Source organism: Schistocerca piceifrons, chromosome 3, assembly GCF_021461385.2.
Source record: "Schistocerca piceifrons isolate TAMUIC-IGC-003096 chromosome 3, iqSchPice1.1, whole genome shotgun sequence".
Classification (NCBI taxonomy): domain Eukaryota; kingdom Metazoa; phylum Arthropoda; class Insecta; order Orthoptera; family Acrididae; genus Schistocerca; species Schistocerca piceifrons.
The window spans coordinates 82,380,946-82,401,673 of record NC_060140.1 but is presented as its reverse complement, the minus strand read 5'-3'; the positions used below and the strand labels follow the sequence as shown (position 1 = coordinate 82,401,673).

General features: G+C 40.2%; 1 protein-coding gene across 3 annotated transcripts in view; it reads right to left on the bottom strand.

The window, feature by feature from the left end:
* LOC124787775 (epidermal growth factor receptor substrate 15-like 1) overlaps positions 1–20,728 on the bottom strand; it is a 177,375-nt gene that overhangs the window by 32,554 nt on the left and 124,093 nt on the right. For all 3 annotated transcript variants that reach the window (XM_047254666.1, XM_047254667.1, XM_047254668.1), the window contains 3 exons: positions 14,344–14,432; positions 14,219–14,270; positions 14,064–14,131 (listed from right to left, as the gene is read on the bottom strand). In XM_047254666.1, the coding sequence (XP_047110622.1) occupies positions 14,064–14,131; positions 14,219–14,270; positions 14,344–14,432 (209 nt within the window). The remainder of the gene's footprint in view (positions 1–14,063; positions 14,132–14,218; positions 14,271–14,343; positions 14,433–20,728) is intronic.

Below are 20,728 nucleotides of genomic sequence, written 5' to 3'. Positions count from 1 at the left end.
GAACGAGGCAATGTGACTTGTGTGTACTGCTCACTTTATCATTTGGCCTTGAAGTGTCATTTCAAGCTTAGACTGTGTGCAAATTGGCACTTTGTGGTCAGAAGGATTGTCAGCACGCAAATTTGCCCACCAACTGTGTGTACACCACAGTGAAAATTTAATTGACTGCATGAGACACAAAGCATTGCAAATGAGCCTTGTAGTGATCACCCATGGTCAATACCACCAGCTGATGACAGCTACCTACAATTTATAAACTGTACATACTGAGAGGAGAATGCAACACAACTGTGCACTGCTTTCTTTGAGGCAACTGGGACAGTGGCATAAAACAGTATGCAACTGTCTACACATGATCAATTTGGCCTCCAGGCACACATTATGAAACAAGGTTCAAAGCCCCTACCAACATGGAGGATGAAAAAGGTGGGTAATATGCTTTATACACAAGCAGCCAGATATCAGTGAATGCAACAGAATGCAGGAGAAAGGAGTGAAGCTGTAAGGCAAAAGGGCTGCCTGTGGAAGAGAACATGATACCGATCACCATCGAGGTGAACACGGTTAACTGGTGGCGGACAAGACAGAGCAGGACAAGCCCGAAGCAACCTATGCAACAATGAGGTGCAAAGTGGAAACGTTTACCATGATGACAACAGGCCAAGAACAAAGAGAGAGAGAGAATCTGAAATGTGATCAGAGAGAAGAACCGGGTGCCAAGTGTGGTTATTATCAAATATTCCATAGTACAGTGGAGATAATAACTGATGCTATCAGACATGAGAAGACAATGACTGTTTGCCAGGTGGCCGTATTTATACTGGCCACGAGGAACGTTAATGGCTGGTGCATTTACATGGTGAGATGGGTGTGCACTCACTATACGAGTGCAGCTCAGTGGCGATACAATGACCTGTAATGGTCATCTAGGTCAATTTCCTTAGGCATGCATTAGCTTCTGTGGAGCCTGGTAACAGATCTCTCCCCTCCCTGAAACAGCCATTTACAGACAGAAACGCTCTGGACAGTGTTGTGGAGGGTGGAGTGGAGGTATGGGCAGAGACCCTGTCTCTTTGGCTGGGAAGGTGTCTGGCAGCATCCACTGGGACTTGCTGATGATGGACTTACCAGAGAGTTCCACCAGTCATTGGCAGCCACCAGGGCATTGGCCACAGTGACCCACTGTCACCAGAAGACTGTGGGGGAGATGGTGGGTGGATGCAACACCTGTGCTCAAGGCCAGAGCTGGCTGTGGTTGTGGCGCTCGAACTCCTTTGGTGTTTGTACCAACATTAACTCACTGCATGTGGGTCTCCACTGCCATCAACAGCATCCAGCCTCAGTACCCCCCATAGGATTAGGGCCACAGAGTAGTGCTGGGTGTGTAACAGTGGGAAGGACAGTAGTGAGGCTTGAAAGGGGGTGGTGTCAGGAGATGAAGCAAGGTCTGTGCTTGCCCCAATGGAGTAGTTCAGTGGAGCTAAGATTGCTAATTGGCATGGTTCAATAAGTGCTCAAATACAGGGTGAGAGCCAATGTAGTGGCACTGGATTTAACAGCTTTTTCATTTGTGGTTTAAAAGTCTGAAAGAGACGTTCCATTTCACCAGCTGAGGAAGGATGGAATAGAGGGCTGCAGAAGTGTTTCATGCCATTAACCTCACAGAAATATTTGGAGGCAGATTCTGCAAGTTCCAGTCCATTATCCAAGAATGAGTGAGGCAACACTTTGATGGCCAATACCTGTGTCAAGGCACTGAGTGTGGTGTTGGTCACGGTGCAGCCACACGTGCAACATACAGGCACTTCCAATAAGCATCCACACTGAGCAACCTCTCTGATCTAGAGGACCTCCTGTTGGTAAAAATCAGGGTTGGGTCAGTGGGCAGACATGCAACACATTGGCACTGGAATACTGTGCCATGGTTTTATACTCGATGGTACGACTTTATGCACTCAGGAACAGTATCTACTGCTGGAGGTGTTGGGCTGTCCAATGAGGCTGGCTGAGGCACGGCCCGAATGCCACCAATGGCTTGTGGCTAGACAGAACTTCATCCCAAAAAAGATAAACATGAAACTTTTTAATGGCAAAAATCATTGGCAATGCCTCCTTTTCGATTTGGGAATAGTTTCACTAGGCAGGAGTGAATGTCTTGGATGTGTACATCATATGCTGTTCCCAGAGCCATCCCCATTTGTCTGTGCCAAGACAGCCATAATCCATTGACAGATGCATCAGTCACCAAAATCAGTGTCGATCAGGAGAGAATGGCATGAGGCAAGAGGCAGATTTCAGTATGGTTTTCAATTGGGTAAAAACACGTTTGCAGTAGAGTTTCAGTCATATGGCACACACTTTTTATGCAACCAACTGAGGGGCAGCGCAATGTGGTGCACATGTGGCAAGAACTTTGGATAATATATTATTACGTCTAAAAACACCACTAATTTAAATAAGTTCATTGGGCAGGGTAAGCAAGTTATTGCAGCAAAATTCTGAGCAGTTGGCCAGATTCCCTCTTTACTGTGCCAAATACTCCACTTCTGGCTTTTTTTTTTTTTTTTTTTTTTTTTTTTTTAAAACCTAACTGCAGCTCTCCAAATGACAATGCAGTCCTCTGTCCCATTGGATCATAGAAAGGCTGTATAGGTTTTACAAATGCTTCTGGTGGGAGGTCGTGTAAGAATGAGATCATTCAAGTAATCCATGCAAACCACAATATGCTGCGTCAGTTGTTCCAGAAACTTTTGTAAAACTGTGGAAGAGGACAGTAGTGTTCTGGGACTTTTTATCCAACGGTAACTAGAGATAAGCGTCAGCAAAGTCAATCCTGGAATAGTGTTCCCCTTCAGGGAGTTTGATGAGGATGTCTTCTGTTGGGGGCAGAAAGGATATGTTTTGCACCTGCAATTGGATATTGTAGTGCCCTGAAATCCCCACACAATCTGAGAGAACCCCTGGGCTTTCTGATGACTACTGCTGTGGTCTATCTACTACATTTCACTGGCTTGATAGCGCCAGCAGCCTGGAAACTATCTTCCACCTGCTTCAGAGCAGCACCGGAACTGACCTGGTCGGTAAAACCGAGGTGCGGCGTCCAGCCAATGGGAGAAGTGCACGTAAACGTCTGAGACAAACTGCAAATCAAGATGAAATATAGATACAAAAGCAGCACATATATCTTCCAGTTCCTGGAAATGGATTATGGTTGATCCGACCATGGCTTCATCAGGGATAGCAAATCCAAACAACCTAAGATGTCAAGGCCAAAAATGCTGGTAGCACACAGGTGGTCGACAACAAATAATGTACTGAACCACGTAACACATCTGCAGACCACAGTGGTTGATAAGTGCCTACGAAGAGGTATAGAATCAGTCCTGTAGGCCACCAAATACCATGAGGGTGGGGAAAACTTTATTCAGCTCATTTGTGCATACGTTACCTGATTTGCCAAAGAAATGGTGGCCTCTGTGCCCACCTGGAAACAGATGTCATGGTGAAAACGTGAAGTGTGTGTAACAATTTCCGCACGAAGGGGTCGCCCAAACGGACTACCTACAGCAGTGCATGTACGGTTTTCAGAAGCACTCTTGGGGTGGGATGGGAGCTGGTTGTGCGGTTTCAACACACTTAGCAGAAATGCCCCTCTTTATCGCAACACACACAGAATCCCAGTGATCTGGGCAGTCAACTCTTAAAGTGACAGGAAAAACACTGTGCACGCAGAGGTAACGGCATGTAGGGGCGATCGGAGTCTCGGACACCACAATGACGAATTACAACACAGCTGAAACTTGGGGGTCATCCGACCTTGTTCAAAAATGGCTCTGAGCACTATGGGACTTAACTGCTAAGGTCATCAGTCCCCTAGAACTTAGAACTACTTAAACCTAACTAACCTAAGGACATCACATACGTCCATGCCCGAGGCAGGATTCGAACCTGCGACCGTAGCGGTCACGCAGTTCCAGACTGTAGCGCCTTTAACTGCTTGGCCACATCGGCCGGCATCCGACCTTGTGATGTGAGGGTAGAAAGTGTGGTGGCCCATTACATGCCCCACTTTGGTGCCTCGCCACAAGTCGTTTGTTAGCCTGGGCAGTTTCGATGAGTGTGCGATGCACAAGATGTCCTCCAGAGACAGGTTATCCAGTTTCAATGGTTCTCTATGGAATTCCAGTTCGGATGTCAGTTGAATTATGACTTCACAAATCAGAGGTTGCATATGAAGCCTTGCAGCCATGACTGGCCCAAGTGAAATAACATTTGCAGCATAAATGTTGCAAACCAGTGACCCAGGAAAGGTGTGATTATCCAGGATATTTATGGTATTGGTGAAACTTGAGCATGCAGCAACCACATGATAACTCTGGGAATAATAATTAGTCAACAGAATACATATATCCTGAAAGGAGAGCGCAAGTGGGTCAGACAGAGGCGTTAATTTTTGCAGGAGAAAAATTTTTGCCTCGTGACATCCATGACAAATAACAATCACAGCAATGAATCATATGCAAGTTTAAATGCCAAAAAACGTTGCTTCAGGCAATGCAAATGTGTGTCCCAGATCTCTGCAGTGTCATTTAAAGTAGAAATGATGGAAGACATAGAGGGCATTGGCTGCGAGGGTTGATGAGGGCTGGAGTGAAGTGGATTCGTGCACTTGGAGTTTGTCTCCCAAAGCTGAAGCAACTTTTGCAACAAGTCTATCTGCAGCTGCCTAGGTTGCACTAGCTACTACTGCTGTTTTGGCAGGCAAACCAATTTAGCATCCATGCTACTGAACAATATCCTTTTTCCTCATAGGCAATGCTATATCCACGAATAGCTGGATATCACCGCATATGCCAAAACTCACGAGAGAAACTAATAAAGCCATGAGATGGAAGGGCCACCTGCAGAAGCGAATGTGATACCAAACGGTAGTTGATCTAAACTGGGCTGACTGATGGCAGACAAGAAACATACAAGAAGCCCAAAGCGACTTACGGCAAAAATGATGTGCAAAGTGAAAACCTCTGCCACAACGATGTCAACAGATCAAGAACAATTTCCTTACACACCTAAACTCAATAGACTGATGATCTCAGATGTTGAGTCCCATAGTGCTCAGTATTGGTGAAACTTGAGCATGCAGGCAACCACATGATATCTCTGGGAATTATAATTAGTCAACAGAATACATATAACCTGAAAAGAGAGCGCAAGTGTGTCAGACAGAGGCATTAATTTTCGCAGGAGAAAACCTAACCAACCTAAACTCCAAACATCCACACATCAAATTCACTATGGAGACTGAAGCAGAAGGAAGATTACCATTCTTGGATGTCAAGGTCAAGAGACGAGCTGATGGTACCCTGAGCCATGGTGTGTACAGGAAGAAAACGCACACTGACCTGTACCTGCATGCAGACAGCTGTCACCACCCTTCTCAGAGGGATGGAGTACTAAAAACACGAAGTACACAGGGCATGCAGCATCTCAGATGCAGAGAATCTGCCCTAGGAATTGGAACACCTCAAAACTGTGTTCCAAAAAAAAAGGGTACTCGGAATGGCAGATTAGACGCACTCTCCGTCCTGCCACCAAGCACAACCTGTGGAGACAGATGAAGTCACGGAAGAAGAGGTAGCCACTGCCTTTATTCTGCACAATGGCGCACTATTGGGGAAAATCGGCCGTATATTAAAGAAACACTGAGTTAAAACCATCTTTTGCCCGCCCAATAAAACACGGGCATTACTGGGAAGTGTGGAAGATGACCTCGGTTTGAGGAAGGCTGGCATATACCAAATTCCCTGTGAGTGTGGGAAGACATATATCGGACAAACAGTACGCACCATCGAAAATCATTGCCGAGAACATCAAAAGCACACTTGGCTGAAATATCCAAGTAAGTCAGTGGTAACAGAGCACTGTTTGTCCGAGAAACACAAGATGGATTATGAGCGTACCAAGATCCTGGCTCAGACCTCTAAATGCTGGGACAGCTTTATAAGGGAGGCTATCGAAATTCGCACCAGGGAAGATCTTATCAACCGAGATTGCGACAACAATCTCAGCAAGGCTTGGGACCCGGCATTGAATGTAATTAAGAAGACTCTCAGCAAGAAGAACGAACTGGCGACCAGGTTGGACGTAGCAAGCACATCGACGCCATGGCTGATTCTGACGCCCAAGTCTTCGTAACCGCCGGCGCGCGGGCGCGGACGGCGATGAGAGCGGCCCACGGGGAGAGGGGATTTAAATCAGCCGCCCGCTCCCAGGAGCTCAGTTCGTCAGCGCACCTGATGATGGCGACATGTCTGATCAGCGAAATATTGTGCCCGTTGGACACTGTGAACCGGGAGTATACCCATGGACTGTTCGAGCAACAAATATGCCGGGAGAAATTGAAGAATCACAAGAACAAAGAGACTCACAATCCGAAACCTGACCAGATAGTAGAACCAAGTGACAAGTGAGATTGTTACTGAACAGTCTGTAGTACAATGATGATAGTAACCGACAATATCAGATGCGAGTTGTAACGCCGGAAATGCATATCCTCCTATTTCCATCTATTGTACTATAAATTTTTTTCCTTATTCTGTTACTTGAAGATATGACGTTTCTGTGTCTTTGTATATTGTAATTGTTTTACTATTTGTATATACATGCATTTATGTCGATGTATAATTGGTTTGTTTTGTAAATACTATTTGTATTTTTACGTTGGGTCTTGCCTAGGGAAAACTATTCTATCGAATGAATACATCAATAGGTCGTGTGGAGAACCAAAGTGTTTAGGATCTTTGGTATTGTGAACTCGGCCGCACGGAGCACGGGCAGGGAGAGTCTGGCTAGAGGAGGGCAGTGGAGCAGGAATGTTGTGTGACGCTCCCGCGAGTTGCCACGCTTTCTGGGTTTGGCAGCATGTAATTGCGCTCGACTTGCTATGTTAGTTTCTGACATGGTGTTGCGGACGGAAGGCGTTAGCTGGCACACATCAAGAGCCCATTTCGGCTGGAGACCATGTCGAGAAGAAGTCACGCCAACATCCAATTTGTGCAACAGCGACGGCCGACAATGAGTAACTGTCGCCACCTCCTTGATTGACGACTTCAAACCTTCAATCAACCAACAAAGAAGACTAAAAGCACGTAAAGTTTTAGAGCTGTATGGCAGACCTCAGCTTTTCAAACTGTTGCATCAAAATTACAGCAACTTAGCATGAACCTTTGTTGCTCATTGTCCCAATTGCATTACCAAGCAGGGTCCCTTCCTTTTCCGAAATGATCCCGAGTGTTGTTGAAATTCAAACGCCAGCATAAAAGAAATATCATTCCATTTCACTGCTTTAATTTCAAAGTTCAGTTAAGGTATTCATAGCTGGCTACAATATTTAGATTACACAAGCACAAATTAAGAGTGCGAGTTTTGTTACCGTATTTTAGCTTACCTGTGACTGCAGCTCAACTTGGTACGTACTAAATTTTACTATTGTTAATTGTTCAGAATCATTTAATTCAAGTTCAAAGTTAAATCTCTTATTTCTAAATTGCGTAGATTCAAGTAGCTTTTGAAATGATTGTTGAGGTAGCCCAAGACTAACCGCATTTTACTGAATTTCGATGTGCTTCAGAAACAAAGCTCATTATTAATTTCAGTCACTAACTTAACTTTCAATTTTTCGGTTTTATTAATTCTTTTGCTAAATTAAGTCAGAGTGTAGCGAAATTTATTACTTTTGACAAACTTTCAGTTTTCACACTACACATGTCAACCTTCAGCTGCCACACTTCTAGTGCTAATTATATGTGTAATAACCTTTCTTTTTCAGTTACTATAGTAATTGTCCATAGGACTGGCAACCGTAATTTCCCCCAAATCTCAAATATCTAATTACTGCTAGTTAATGGTTAACGTAACAGCCGCACATTTACTTTTTTTATTAACTTTACCCCTTTTCAAAATTAATTTTCATCAGTTTCATTTGCATTTTTCGTTTCATTTAGATGTAACCCTTTCCTCCCTCTTTACCAACAGATTAACTTCGGTGACAATTGCTTTTCCCAAATTTCCATTAGGTACACGTGGTTTAATTTTTCACTGTCATTAAGGTCGATAAGTGAGGGGGAGGTTACAGAGTACAGAACTAAATGATCATTTGCTAGGTCGCCACATTTATACCGGCCAAGAGAAACTTTGTTGTCCAGCAAATGCATACATCAAGACTGGTGGCATGCTTGCTAAGCGAGTGCAAACATTGCGATACTATGCCCTATAATGGCCATGAAAGTCCATTTCCTCCTGCAGGTATTCTCAACTTCTGTGGAGCCTGATACCATACAACGGAACTCCTTGAATGGAATCTACAGCAATGGTTCATTTTCTCTTCACTCTCATGTGCAGGATCTGTCTGATGTTTGACAATCCTTGTAGAAAATTCAAAGGGTCAGAGTACTCTTAAATATGAACCATTTCGAACATTTTAACAGAGCACAGATAACCAAGTGTGTAGCATACAAGTACTGTCATTGCCACATCACTTGTTAAATTCTTGCTAGCAGCAATTTTTTAAAAAAGTTCTGCTTGGAAATGTTAATAAATAACAATGAAAAATCCAGGATGGAATGTAACAAAATTATGAGAAGGGAAGTTGCTACTCACCATATAGTGGAGATACTGAGTTGCAGACAGGTACAAGAACAAGACACTCACAATTAAAGCTTTCAGTTACTAGTTTGACAAAAGGTTTAAGTGTGAGAGTCATTTTGTTGTGCCTATCTCCGACTCAGCACCTCCGCTATATGGTGAGTAGCGACTTTCCTTCTCATAATTTTGGTAATAAATAACAACTTTTTAAAAAACTGATAATTACATAAAAATAATTAAAATGCGAGACAGAAATACAAATTGCCTTATTGTCAAATGAAAAAATATATATGTATTACTGTTCAATCTATAAAAATAAAATGAATTTTATTTTCCATCAAATGTTAAGTGTTTCTGTACCTAATTTAAATTTCTTGTGAATACTTACATTTTCATGGGTTAGCATTGAAAAATAAAAAAGATGTTACTTTCGTTAGAAAATTCTGTATTTGTTAATATTTCCATTTGCTGATAAAGATAGTTTTTTTTTACTTATGTGATATAATACTGTGTTTCAATTATGTTATTTTTGAAGGCACATCTATTCCCACAAGTGCTGCTGTGCTGGCGAGTGTGGTGCCCCAGTGGTTATCATAATTAAGATCCCTGCTCCCTCTTTTCCATACTTCACAAGTTGTCTCAGTGCGCTGTATTCTCCAATTGGCATGGTGAGACATATGAGGTTTTCTCTTGTTTTATTGGGATGAGGCACTACAGTTCAATGATGTCAATACAAACTGCATCATCTTTACTAATTACATAATGCATGCTGTGAAGCTGCATATGTTTTCCCATATATGCTACACTCCATTTCAAATAGAGGAGCGACACCCCATTGTTCATCATAGTAAGTGCTCCTGCTCCCTCCTTCCCATATTCTACGAACACTAGTTTTGTTATTCACTGTGAAACTCAGTGGTCTGTTAATGCATTATTTGAATTATTTTTAATAATGTCTGTTGTTAAATGGTTTGTTAGATAAGTTGTATAAAATTACATTGTATATTTTCCAGAATACAGTTGTTATACTACCAACATTTATCAGTTGCTGAGCTGTATATGGCAGAGGTACGCTGTAATTTCAGTAATATATTTCTTCCTCAATCATCACTTTTTAAGGCTGTTAACTTTTTTGTAATTTGCTTGACCACATATTAGAGCTTTCAATATTAGTTTTAAACAAAGTAAAATACAAATTAAAAAATATTGGACCAAGTCACTGTGAAGGGTTTGTCCTAGATTAGAATCTGAACAGCACCAAAGTGCTCCTGCAGGCATTCAACTTCTGTGGAGCACAATACCAGACAATGTAACATCTTGAATGGAATCTACAGTAAATGTAGATCCTGTGTGAGTTTTTATATAATTGAAAGTTAAGTAGTAATACATGTATAGTAGAGTATTAATTATCCAAACTAACTGGGTGACATGGGTGTTTGGAAAATCTGATGCAGATTCACCAATTCACATTCCTCTAATCTTTCATCAAACTCAAATTAAGCTCTCATAGAAAATCTATAAATGACAAAGACATTGTACAAGCCTGTGATCATTATCACACATCAATATAATTGTCCATCTTGATCACTATTACATCTTTATTTTGATAACAATAAACCTTAACATGTTTCAACCACAGCCATCATCAGAATCAAACAAAAATAAAATAAACAAAAAAAAATTATAAAAAAGCTGAAACCTTAATACACTGTATCTTTTCAGTACACACACACACACACTAGTCTTGGTACAAGTGCATGTGTGAACTGATGAGATACAGTACATTGAGAGTTTTTTCTACTGAAAGCTGTAGTTTCAACATATAAAAAATGCATAACAGCAATCAAGATGGACAATTACATTGTCTCTCACAAAGGACAACACATTTATGTTTAGGTATTTTGTACTGCTAGTTTACTCTGTTCGTAACAGAGTGCAAACATGAGTTTCAACTTTACCACAATTCCCTTTGACAATTCCTTTTGACAATGTTGACTGGAATACTCTCTTTCAAATTCTAAAGGTGGCAGGGGCAAAATATTGGGAGCAAAAGGCTATTTACAATTTGACAGAAACCAGATGGCAGTTATAAGAGTCGAGGGACATGAAAGGGAAGCAGTGGTTGAGAAGGGAGTAAGACAGGGTTGTAGCCTCTCCCCGATGTTATTCAATCTGTATATTGAGCAAGCAGTAAAGGAAACAAAAGAAAAATTTGGAGTAGGTATTAAAATCCATGGAGAAGAAATAAAAACGTTGAGGTTCGTCGATGACACTGTAATTCTGTCAGAGACAGCAAAGGACTTGGAAGAGCAGTTGAACGGAATGGATGGTGTCTTGAAGGGAGGACATAAGATGAACATCAACAAAAGCAAAATGAGGATAATGGAATGTAGTTGAATTAAGTCGGGTGATGTTGAGGGTATTAGATTAGGAAATGAGACACTTAAAGTAGTAAAGGAGTTTTGCTATTTGTGGAGCAAAATAACTGATGATGGTCGAAGTAGAGAGGATATAAAATGTAGACTGGCAATGGCAAGGAAAGCATTTCTGAATAAGAGAAATTTGTTAACATCGAGTATAGATTTAAGTGTCAGGAAGTCATTTCTGAAAGTATTTGTATGGAGTGTAGCCATGTATGGAAGTGAAACATGGACGGTATATAGTTTGGCAAAGAAGAGAATAGAAGCTTACGAAATGTGGTGCTACAGAAGAATGCTGAAGATTAGATGGGTAGATCACATAACTAATGAGGAAGTATTGAATAGGATTGGGGAGAAGTTTGTGGCACAACTTGACCAGAAGAAGGGATCGGTTGGTAGGACATGTTCTGAGGCATCAAGGGATCACCAATTTAGTATTGGAGGGCAGCGTGGAGGGTAAAAATCGTAGGGGGAGTCCAAGAGATGAATACACTAAGCAGATTCAGAAGGATGTAGGTTGCAGTAGGTACTGGGAGATGAAGAAGCTTGCACAGGATAGAGTAGCATGGAGAGCTGCATCAAACCAGTCTCAGGACTGAAGACCACAACAACAACAACAACAACAACAACAACACCACCACAATTCCCTGTGCAGATTGAAGTCATGAGTTTCACACCTATACTTTCCCTTTACCTTTATTTAACATAAGCATTGAAATATCACAGACATGTGTAATGTCAGAGGAATTTTTAATACTGTTACCAGCACTGCCTAGCACCAAAACTTATTTACCATATAACATATTTTACTGCCTGAGCCAGTTTCAGCGATGAATGACGTTGCATTGCAATAACTCATAAGTGACTATATATTGTGTATTGATGTTAAAAGCACGTTACTAAATTCACTGCTTCATTGTAATGTACATTTCTCAATTTCATCTTACACTGTATTTTTGTGCTACATATTTGATGGTGGGAAACACAAAACACATTGTGAGAAGTTAAAAATAAACAAAAAAATTTAAGCAAGGTGAAGTGCAGGTTGTAATATCAACAATAATGAAAACGATACTGCTCTGGCAGTATGGCCAGAGTGGTCGGATAAAGAGGTCCCGTGTGAATCAAGTGTGAACATCTCTCTCTCTCTCTCTCTCTCGGGTGTGTGTGTGTGTGTGTGTGTGTGTGTGTGTGTGTGTGTGTGTGTGTGTGTGTGTGTGTCAGAAGAACTTTGTCCGAAAGCTTAATATTTTGTCAGTCTTTTTCATTGTGCCTGCCTGCAACTCAACACATTCTCTTTGCAGTGAGTACCAATCTATCCTTTCCATATTGTTGTTACTCCAGTTAGGGCTTTCCATTATCTAAATAAACCATATTACGTGTGGCAGTTGAAAAGTTTCTAGCCTGAGATGGTTACCATAATGTGGTATCACAAACACCACCACCAACTTTTATGATGACCCTTTGTGGGTATGCGAGTCAAATTTCGCAGCTCCAGCTTCATTAGTTTTTGTATACCGTACTGTAAGAAAAATGGCGAATATCGAGAGAATCAAGAACCATGGTGTGACTTAATATCTTCATTTGAAGGGAATGATGCCCAATGAAATTGCAGAGGACATGAGGAATGTACTTAAGGGCAGTGCTCAGTCTTATGCTACAGTGAAAAACTGGGTGTCCGACTTCGAGTGTGGAAGATACGCTAAGGAGTGAAAGGCCTGTCACCATTTCCACTGATGAAACAGTGACTATGTGGCAATGGACGAAACATGGGTTCACCGCTTTGATCCTGAGACAAAACAGTCACAACAATGGAAACATCCTTCATCCCTTACCCCTAAAAAAATTCCAGGTGCAAAAAATCAGCCAGAAAGCTGATGGCATTGACCTTCTGGGATGCAAAAGGGGTAACAATGGTGGATTACTTGCGAAAGGTTGTAACTATCAATGCATCCTCCTGCGCCATTTGAGAGAAAAGATCAAGGGGGTGGGGGGGAGCAGCACAGAAAATTGGTACGCGGAGTTCTTTTGTATCAGGAAAATGCACCGGTGCATAAAACTCTTGCAACACTGGAAACTCTGCGGGACTGCGGGTTCGAATTGTTACATCATCCACCATATTCTCTGTATTTGGCTCCAGACTTTTTTCTTTTCCCAAATCTAAAAGAAAAAAATACCTCAAAGGACAATGATTTGACAATGATGGTGCAGTGTATTGATGCTGTGAACGTTTGGTTGAACTCGAAATTGAAGACCTTTTATTTGAATGGTTTGCAGAAACTATCTGAGTGTGCATGCGAGTGTATTAGTGTACACATATATTATACAAAAATAAACTGGTATTGTGGAATTTCTATTGTTCTTTACTTTTTGGGCTAGAATCTTTTCAGCCCCCCACACCCTCATACTTTCTAATCTTAACTTCCTCATAAGAACTATTTTCCATATGATCAAGTAAACAAATCGAACAGCAAAGAATTACTTGACTGTCAGGTCATAGCTGGAACAGCTTGATAGCTTAGAGGCAACTGATCAGACGATTTTCATTCTTCCCATTTCAGTTAGTGCAACATTCAGTATATTATTAAGCATGTCACTAATAGGTAGTACATTTATACCTAACACAGTTGATCCCAAAGAATTTTCAGCCAGCAAATAAATTTTGAATTATTTTATACAGCTGTGGATTGTCAGTAATGTCTGTTCTTTCACATATGCAAGAAAAATATAACCAAATTCTTCATCTGTTATGGGGAAAGAGGGAAATAGGCTACGAGAAAGTAGTATCAAAACTCAAAGAAGATTTTAAAAAGGCAGGTAATAACAGAGTATAACATCCACTTCAGACTTTTAACTTTGCACAGTGGAATAACATAATACAATATCATGCATACACACATATGAGCGAGGCAAGAAGAGGATGAGGAGGAGAGAGGAAGGGTGTGACAGAGGGAGGGAGGGGGGGGGGGTGTTTGAAAGATTGATTAATGTAATACATACATCCACTGGCGATTTGCTTGAATTTCGGTTTGTCCCATCCCCGAATGGATCAAATGGATCATTCTTGGCTGGAAAAAAAGCACAAGCACTAAATAAACTGGAAGACTTGTTACATATTACAAAAAATGTGAAGTAATACAAGAATGGATTCATACCACTTGTAGCTGGCGTCCCAAAGGAGGTAAATGGATCTGTTACTGATATATCCTGTAACCATGAACAAAAATGCTCAGTATACAGTAGATATTAAACACAGTAACAAGTCTGTATGTTTACTTACTGCTGGTTTCGAAGGGAAGGCAGAACTAAACGGATCACTTGAGCTGAAAGGATCAACAGCAGGAACTGGCTTTGTGCTCTTGAATGGATCTGAAATATTAACAGCAGGTACAAATTGAAAAACGGGAAATTTTCTTCTTTCCTACGATGAAACAACTTGTTTAATATCTCTGAATCCGATTAGAGAACACAATATGGAACACACAGTCTATTTTGCAAAGGAATAAAGATGAATAAAAGCTTATTTTTAATTGTAAAATGCCTAACAGACTACCATGTGAAAAAACAAATTCCCAACTTTTAGAATATTGGATCCCCTCCTCCAGATCTACTGTGAAGATATGAAAGAAGACTGCGTGGCAACATTCTGCAAGGATTTATTTATTTACTTATTTTTTATTTATTTGTTTTGTTCTAGAATCATTTTTGTAGTGCATTGTTTGTTGAGATGATACAGGACAGCAGTAAACATAATTAATTTATGGTTACAGCAGTCATTGTGACTACATGGTCAACACAGTGAAAGTGCATAATAATATAAAATGACATACTAAACTGCTGCTACGATTGATAGTAGAGATTAGTAAGTGATGCTACATGATAAACACGAAGTAAATGATAGTGTGAAATGACATAGCACATAATAAACAATATTTGGTAAATGAGTTTTACACATTATGATGTTCCAGAAATACAGAGTCAGAGCAGAAGCAGTGGTCAAGCAAGAATTGTTTCAACTTTATCTTAAATGTACTTAATGTTGGTATGCATTTTAAGTAAGAGTAAATATGGTTATATAACTCCAGTATGATACATTCCTCTTTTGCCTTGGTTTGTGCTTACTGTGCTTATGTGTAGGTTCAGCTTCTGCCTAGTGTCATACGTATGTAAATCGCAGTTATGTTGCAGGATGGGCTAGTAAGGAGACTAAAAGCTAAAGGGGAAAATGTGGCATATCAGAAACAAAATGGTACAACCAAGAAAAAACATAACCAGGGGGGTTGCTTAACACACTGTAAAATACACAAGACACCTTTTGCTGTGTTATAAAACACCACCAGTTGAAACACATGTTGCTGAAAGTAATTCAGTGCATGTACAACAAAAAACCACAGGAGCAGAAAACTACATGTTACAGGAGTGTGACAAATGTCCAGATGTGTAGGAATGTGGTTTCTTCTTCACTGCAGATGAAGATACCATTGGGTGTTCTAGATTATCTCACAATTTATGACTTCACACCCTACTCCGATTTTTCTCACTAGGTCAGGACTACCTCATCTGCGCAGTGACTAAGTGCAATGCTTGACTTCCCCAAGCACCTTTCGTCACTTTATCGGCTACTTAATTTCACTGGAGTTTTGAGTGGATAGATACCCAGCAGAATTCCACTACTACTGCTTCCTGATGTATCTCATAGGAAGTGGAAGTTTATTCTAATGACTGATGGAATAAGTAAACTTTACATAGACAGTTCTGCCTGTGTCATACTTAAAAATCACTATTCCCTCCCATTATCTAGTTACTTAAGCAACATGCGAAGGTAATGAGATGCAGTTGCAAGAGTGCAGAATTAACAGAAAATTAAAAGCTCATTCCCTCCACAAATGAATAAAACAATCTGAGAAAGTTCTTTTCTGACTCTGTATCTCAAATGACACCAGTAAGATGGGGTCACAATTACATGAGGGAAACTAGCAAAATACCCAATCACACAGCTCGAAAGACATGTACACACAAGTAGTGCCAAGTGGCTTCTTTATGTAAAAACATACATCGCTCGATGTCTTACAACAATCACCTTTACAGCTACCTCCAACTGACGAAGGCTACCCACAATAAAATGATACCTTCTGAATATATACTGAAAAGTCTCTAAATATGTTATGGTTGTAGGATTAGTTTCCTTGATATTGAAGTTATTAGTGCCCTTAATAGAATACTGTAAAATGAACATGATTAAAATATACAATTCCTAACTGAAATCTGATACACTGAACTACTCATTCATACAGAAGCATAGCCTACAACACAGTTCTATATTAATTTCATAAAATCCATGTACAATATAAAAGCAGTAGATAAAATTCTTTAACAAAGAACAGTCTGGCTGACTGGGGGAGGCAAGGAGTGAGTGAGTGTGTGTGTGTGTGTGTGTGTGTGTGTGTGTGTGTGTGTGTGTGTGTGTGTGTGTGTGAGTGAGTGAGTGAGAGAGAGAGAGAGAGAGAGAGAGAGAGAGAGAGAGGAGGGGGGGGGGAGAGGGAGGGAGAAGGAGGGATGGGCAGATGGGCTACACACCTTATAATCACTTGAAAACCACCTGAATAACAACTTATGAAGATATGAGGCAGTACAGATCATCCCATCTAACTCATCACTTCGACTGGAGAGTGCAGATATGCTGGTGCACGAATTATTGCTTTAGTCCAAGACACTACGTCACGACATACACATACATATTCCCTGGATTCTGTGATGCCCTGTTACCAAGCAAAATTACATCACCCTTTCTTCAAGCGGAAGTAGAGAAGGGGATGCCAGATAGTTTGGACTTCCTCTGCCAGATACATACAGTGGATACACAGACAGGCACTAAGGCAATCTGACCATATAAGGCATGTAGTGGAACAGTTAAAATGATCTGCACCATAGCCCTCATAAACACATACAATGTAATTTAGCATTAAATATAGTGATAACATCAGATAAACAAATCTCTACGGTTTATTCAGAGAACACATCAAAGCTGACAATGTCACCCTTGCTTCGACCCACCTGTTTAAACTACACTGCTGCTGCAATGAACAGAAAAAAAATCCAGAACCTACCAGTGGCAATGTAAGTTTATCTAATTTGTTGTCACCAAATTTTACTGCTAGAAAGAATTAATAGGTCTTAGTTCTTCAAATTGTCATTTGAGTGTGATTCTTTATTTTGATGTACACAATAAAAATATACAAGGGACCCTATGGCCCAAGAAGTGCAGATCTACAGACTGGGCTTGACAGCATGACACACATCAAGAACGACACTGGCTTGCTTAATAATATTTTTACTTCTGTGAAGCGAACACATTTGCACATATTTGTGTGTGCACGCATGTGCACATTTCCGTATCTGAAAGCAGGACTTTGCCTGACAGCTCGTATCATCTTCTTCATAGATGGCACCAAAGTCAAATATTTATCAAAAGAATGCAGTATTCTTTCTACTTAGACTGTTAATTATGTAATCTTTCTTTCTTTTCACAATCAGTTTTGGCTTATCAAGCCATTTTCTAGAGATTATGTGCATGGGAAAGCACATTATGTTACCAAACCATAAAGCACACACCATGGTGTGAAGGTAAATTACTGGAAAAATAGTTGTCTTTAAATTTGCTAAACGTCTAAATTGGTGGCTTCCAAATCTGTGACTCCATCTGTATTAGTTTGCAAAATACAGCTTAATTGATGTTTTGGCATTTTATATTTGTGCACATAAGGTGGGAAATATGCAGATCTCTTATTTTTCTTGACCAAAGAATGGAAGAGTGGGCATCTAGTAAGCTCAGTCTGTACTTAAAGAAAGGAACAAATAAAATAAAATAAAATAATTAAAAAGTATTAGAAAATGGAAAGTTAGAAAACGGAAAGTTCGAAAATTAAAATTTTGCTTACAAGGAGGCCATCCGGCAATCGGACTTTTGTAATTTTTTTAAATTTATGATCATGAAGTTCAAAACTCAAATATCAATGCCCCAAAGCAACCCAATGCAACTATCAAAAAGACTCAAGAAAATCAACTTTGCAATTTTCCACAGAACTTGAGGACCTTTACTCCCTTAAATGAAGACAATTTTCATGACAGGCAGTGTGGCTCACTTGGTATTTCTGGAGAATGGTAATGAGGTAATCAATGGATTTCTTGTTCAAATGTCACTATAGATTTTTTTCCATTTTTAAAATTTTTGGTCAATTTGAATATCTTCATTTAAATATAAAATTCAAATGTATGCAGATTAACATATATCAAATCATTATTTTTGTGACAAATGCACAATTTCTTGTTTCTAATTACACATCACATCCAAAATTCCAGTTTTCATTGTAATTATACGAGGTGCGATAATAAAGTAATGAGACTTATTTTCTTTGCAAGATGTGGAAACCCTGCAGGCTTGTGTAGGCACAATATCTTTGACCTTGGTCTATAAGCTGCTTCTAGACCAAGCAGCACATTGACGCAACTCAGTCGTGGGTTGTGCTGTAGAATGTTAACACGGAAATGGAACCGCATAATATTGCGCAACGGTATGCCATTTCTCTATGCGTTAAATTGGGTGAAAATGCGACGACAACTTATGGTAAGCTTCAGAAGGCTTTTGGAGAGGAGGTTATGTCATGAGCTGAAGTTTTTTGTTGGCATAACATGTTTAGTGAAGGCAGAACGAACGTTGAAGATGGAAGACCGCAGTGGACGACCATCAACCTCACAGACGGATGTCAACCTGGCCAGGGTGCGTGAACTCGTAGGATCTGATCGAAGTTTATCTGTGAAAATGATTGCAGAAGAACTGAACATCAATCGAGAAACAGTTCATCTATTAATAACTGAAGATTTTGGTACGAGAAAGATTTGTGCAAAAATGGTCCCCAAAAATCTAACACCACAACAGTGAGAAACACAGAAAAATGTGGCAGTCGATCTGTAACAGCAAACGGAAATCAATCCAGGATTGTTGAGCTGTTATCACTGGTGATGAAAGTTGGTTTTTTCAGTATGATCCAGAGCCAAAACGCCAAAGTTCGCAATGGTGCTCAAAGGGATCACCCAGACCAAAAAAAGCTCGTATGTCAAAGTCAAATGTGAAATGTATGCTTGCGTGCTTCTTTGATTCCAAGGGAATTGCTCATGAAGAGTGGGTGCCTCCTGGACAAACCGTTAACCAACATTACTACAAAGAAATTTTAGGAAGACTTCGTAAAAGAGTTCTTTGTGTCCTGGCAACATTGTTGATAATTGGATTCTGAATCAGGGTAATGCGCCATCCCATACTGCTCTGTCAGTACAGCAATTTTTAACCTCAAAACAAATTTCAGTACTACCACAGCCACCTTATTCACCAGATATTGCTCCGTGCGACTTTTTTCTATTTCCAAGTGTCCAAACGGCAGTCGAGGGACACCAATTTCAAACAACACAAGAGGTCCAAAAAGCTGTGACGAGGGTCTTGGAGGATATTACAGAAGATGAGTTCCAGAAATGTTACCATCAATGGCAGAAGCCCCGGAAAAAGTGTGTGCAATCAAAAGGGAACCACTTTGATGGAGACAACACTAAACTTGACTAAAACGGTAAGCAACATTTTTTTTTCACATCAGTCTCATTACTTTATTGTCGCACCTCGTAATCTCTTAATCACTGATTTTTAGAAAAGATTTTTAATAAACATATAATTTCAGATATCTGACAAATTTTATAGTGACACAGGCACTCGAAATGAACGAAAAATTAAATTAAAAAAAGCCAGTAGTGAGATTCAAACCAGCAATCTTGTCATTACGCAGTGACGATGCTACAAGGATACTGAGTAAGCCACCGTGCCTGTCATGAAAAATTGCCTTAATTTTGAGGAGTTAAGGTTCCTGAAGTGTCACAGAAAACTTCAAAGTCAATTTTCTACATCTTGACCTACATCTACATCCATACTCTGTAAACCACTGTGAAGAGCATTGCAAAAGGTATGTCACATTACACAAATTATTAGAGTTTCTTCTCATTCCATTCACATGTACCTCTGTGTGTGCTGTAATTAACCTAATCTTGTTCTCGTGATCCCTCTGCTTATGTTTTGCTACCTTCAGTTTCAGTTCCTGTCTCTTTGGCAAATGACTGGCACTAACTTTGGTGCCACTAAACAGCCTTCACACATAACCTGAATTTCTTGGGTTTTTGTGGATGATCATTTTGATATATTCTGCTAAGGTAGCCATTGAAGGCTGTTGATGATCATTTTGATATATTCTGCGAAGGTAGCCATTGAAGGCTTCACGCAGTATTCTCTTGACAGCCAAACACATTTCATTCAGCATACTCTATTCTTTTCTTGAGAATTTTTAGGGGTTACATTGAACTGCTTTGGGAAATTGATGTTCGAGTTCTGAACTTCATATACCAAAAATATACAAAATTTCAAAAATCCTATTGCTGAGGGAAGGTCTCCTTGTTAATACGCAGATAATATGAATAATTTTGTCTGAGAGTGTGAAAATTACACATAGCTATGGTGTGTTACAAATTAGTTGTGACTTTTAATGTTTGGCTCACTGGAGGGGACATAACTCAGTTGCCCAGGTTAACACAATGGCAAGCCAGCTTTCCCTAGCACATTGCCAGCAGTTCAG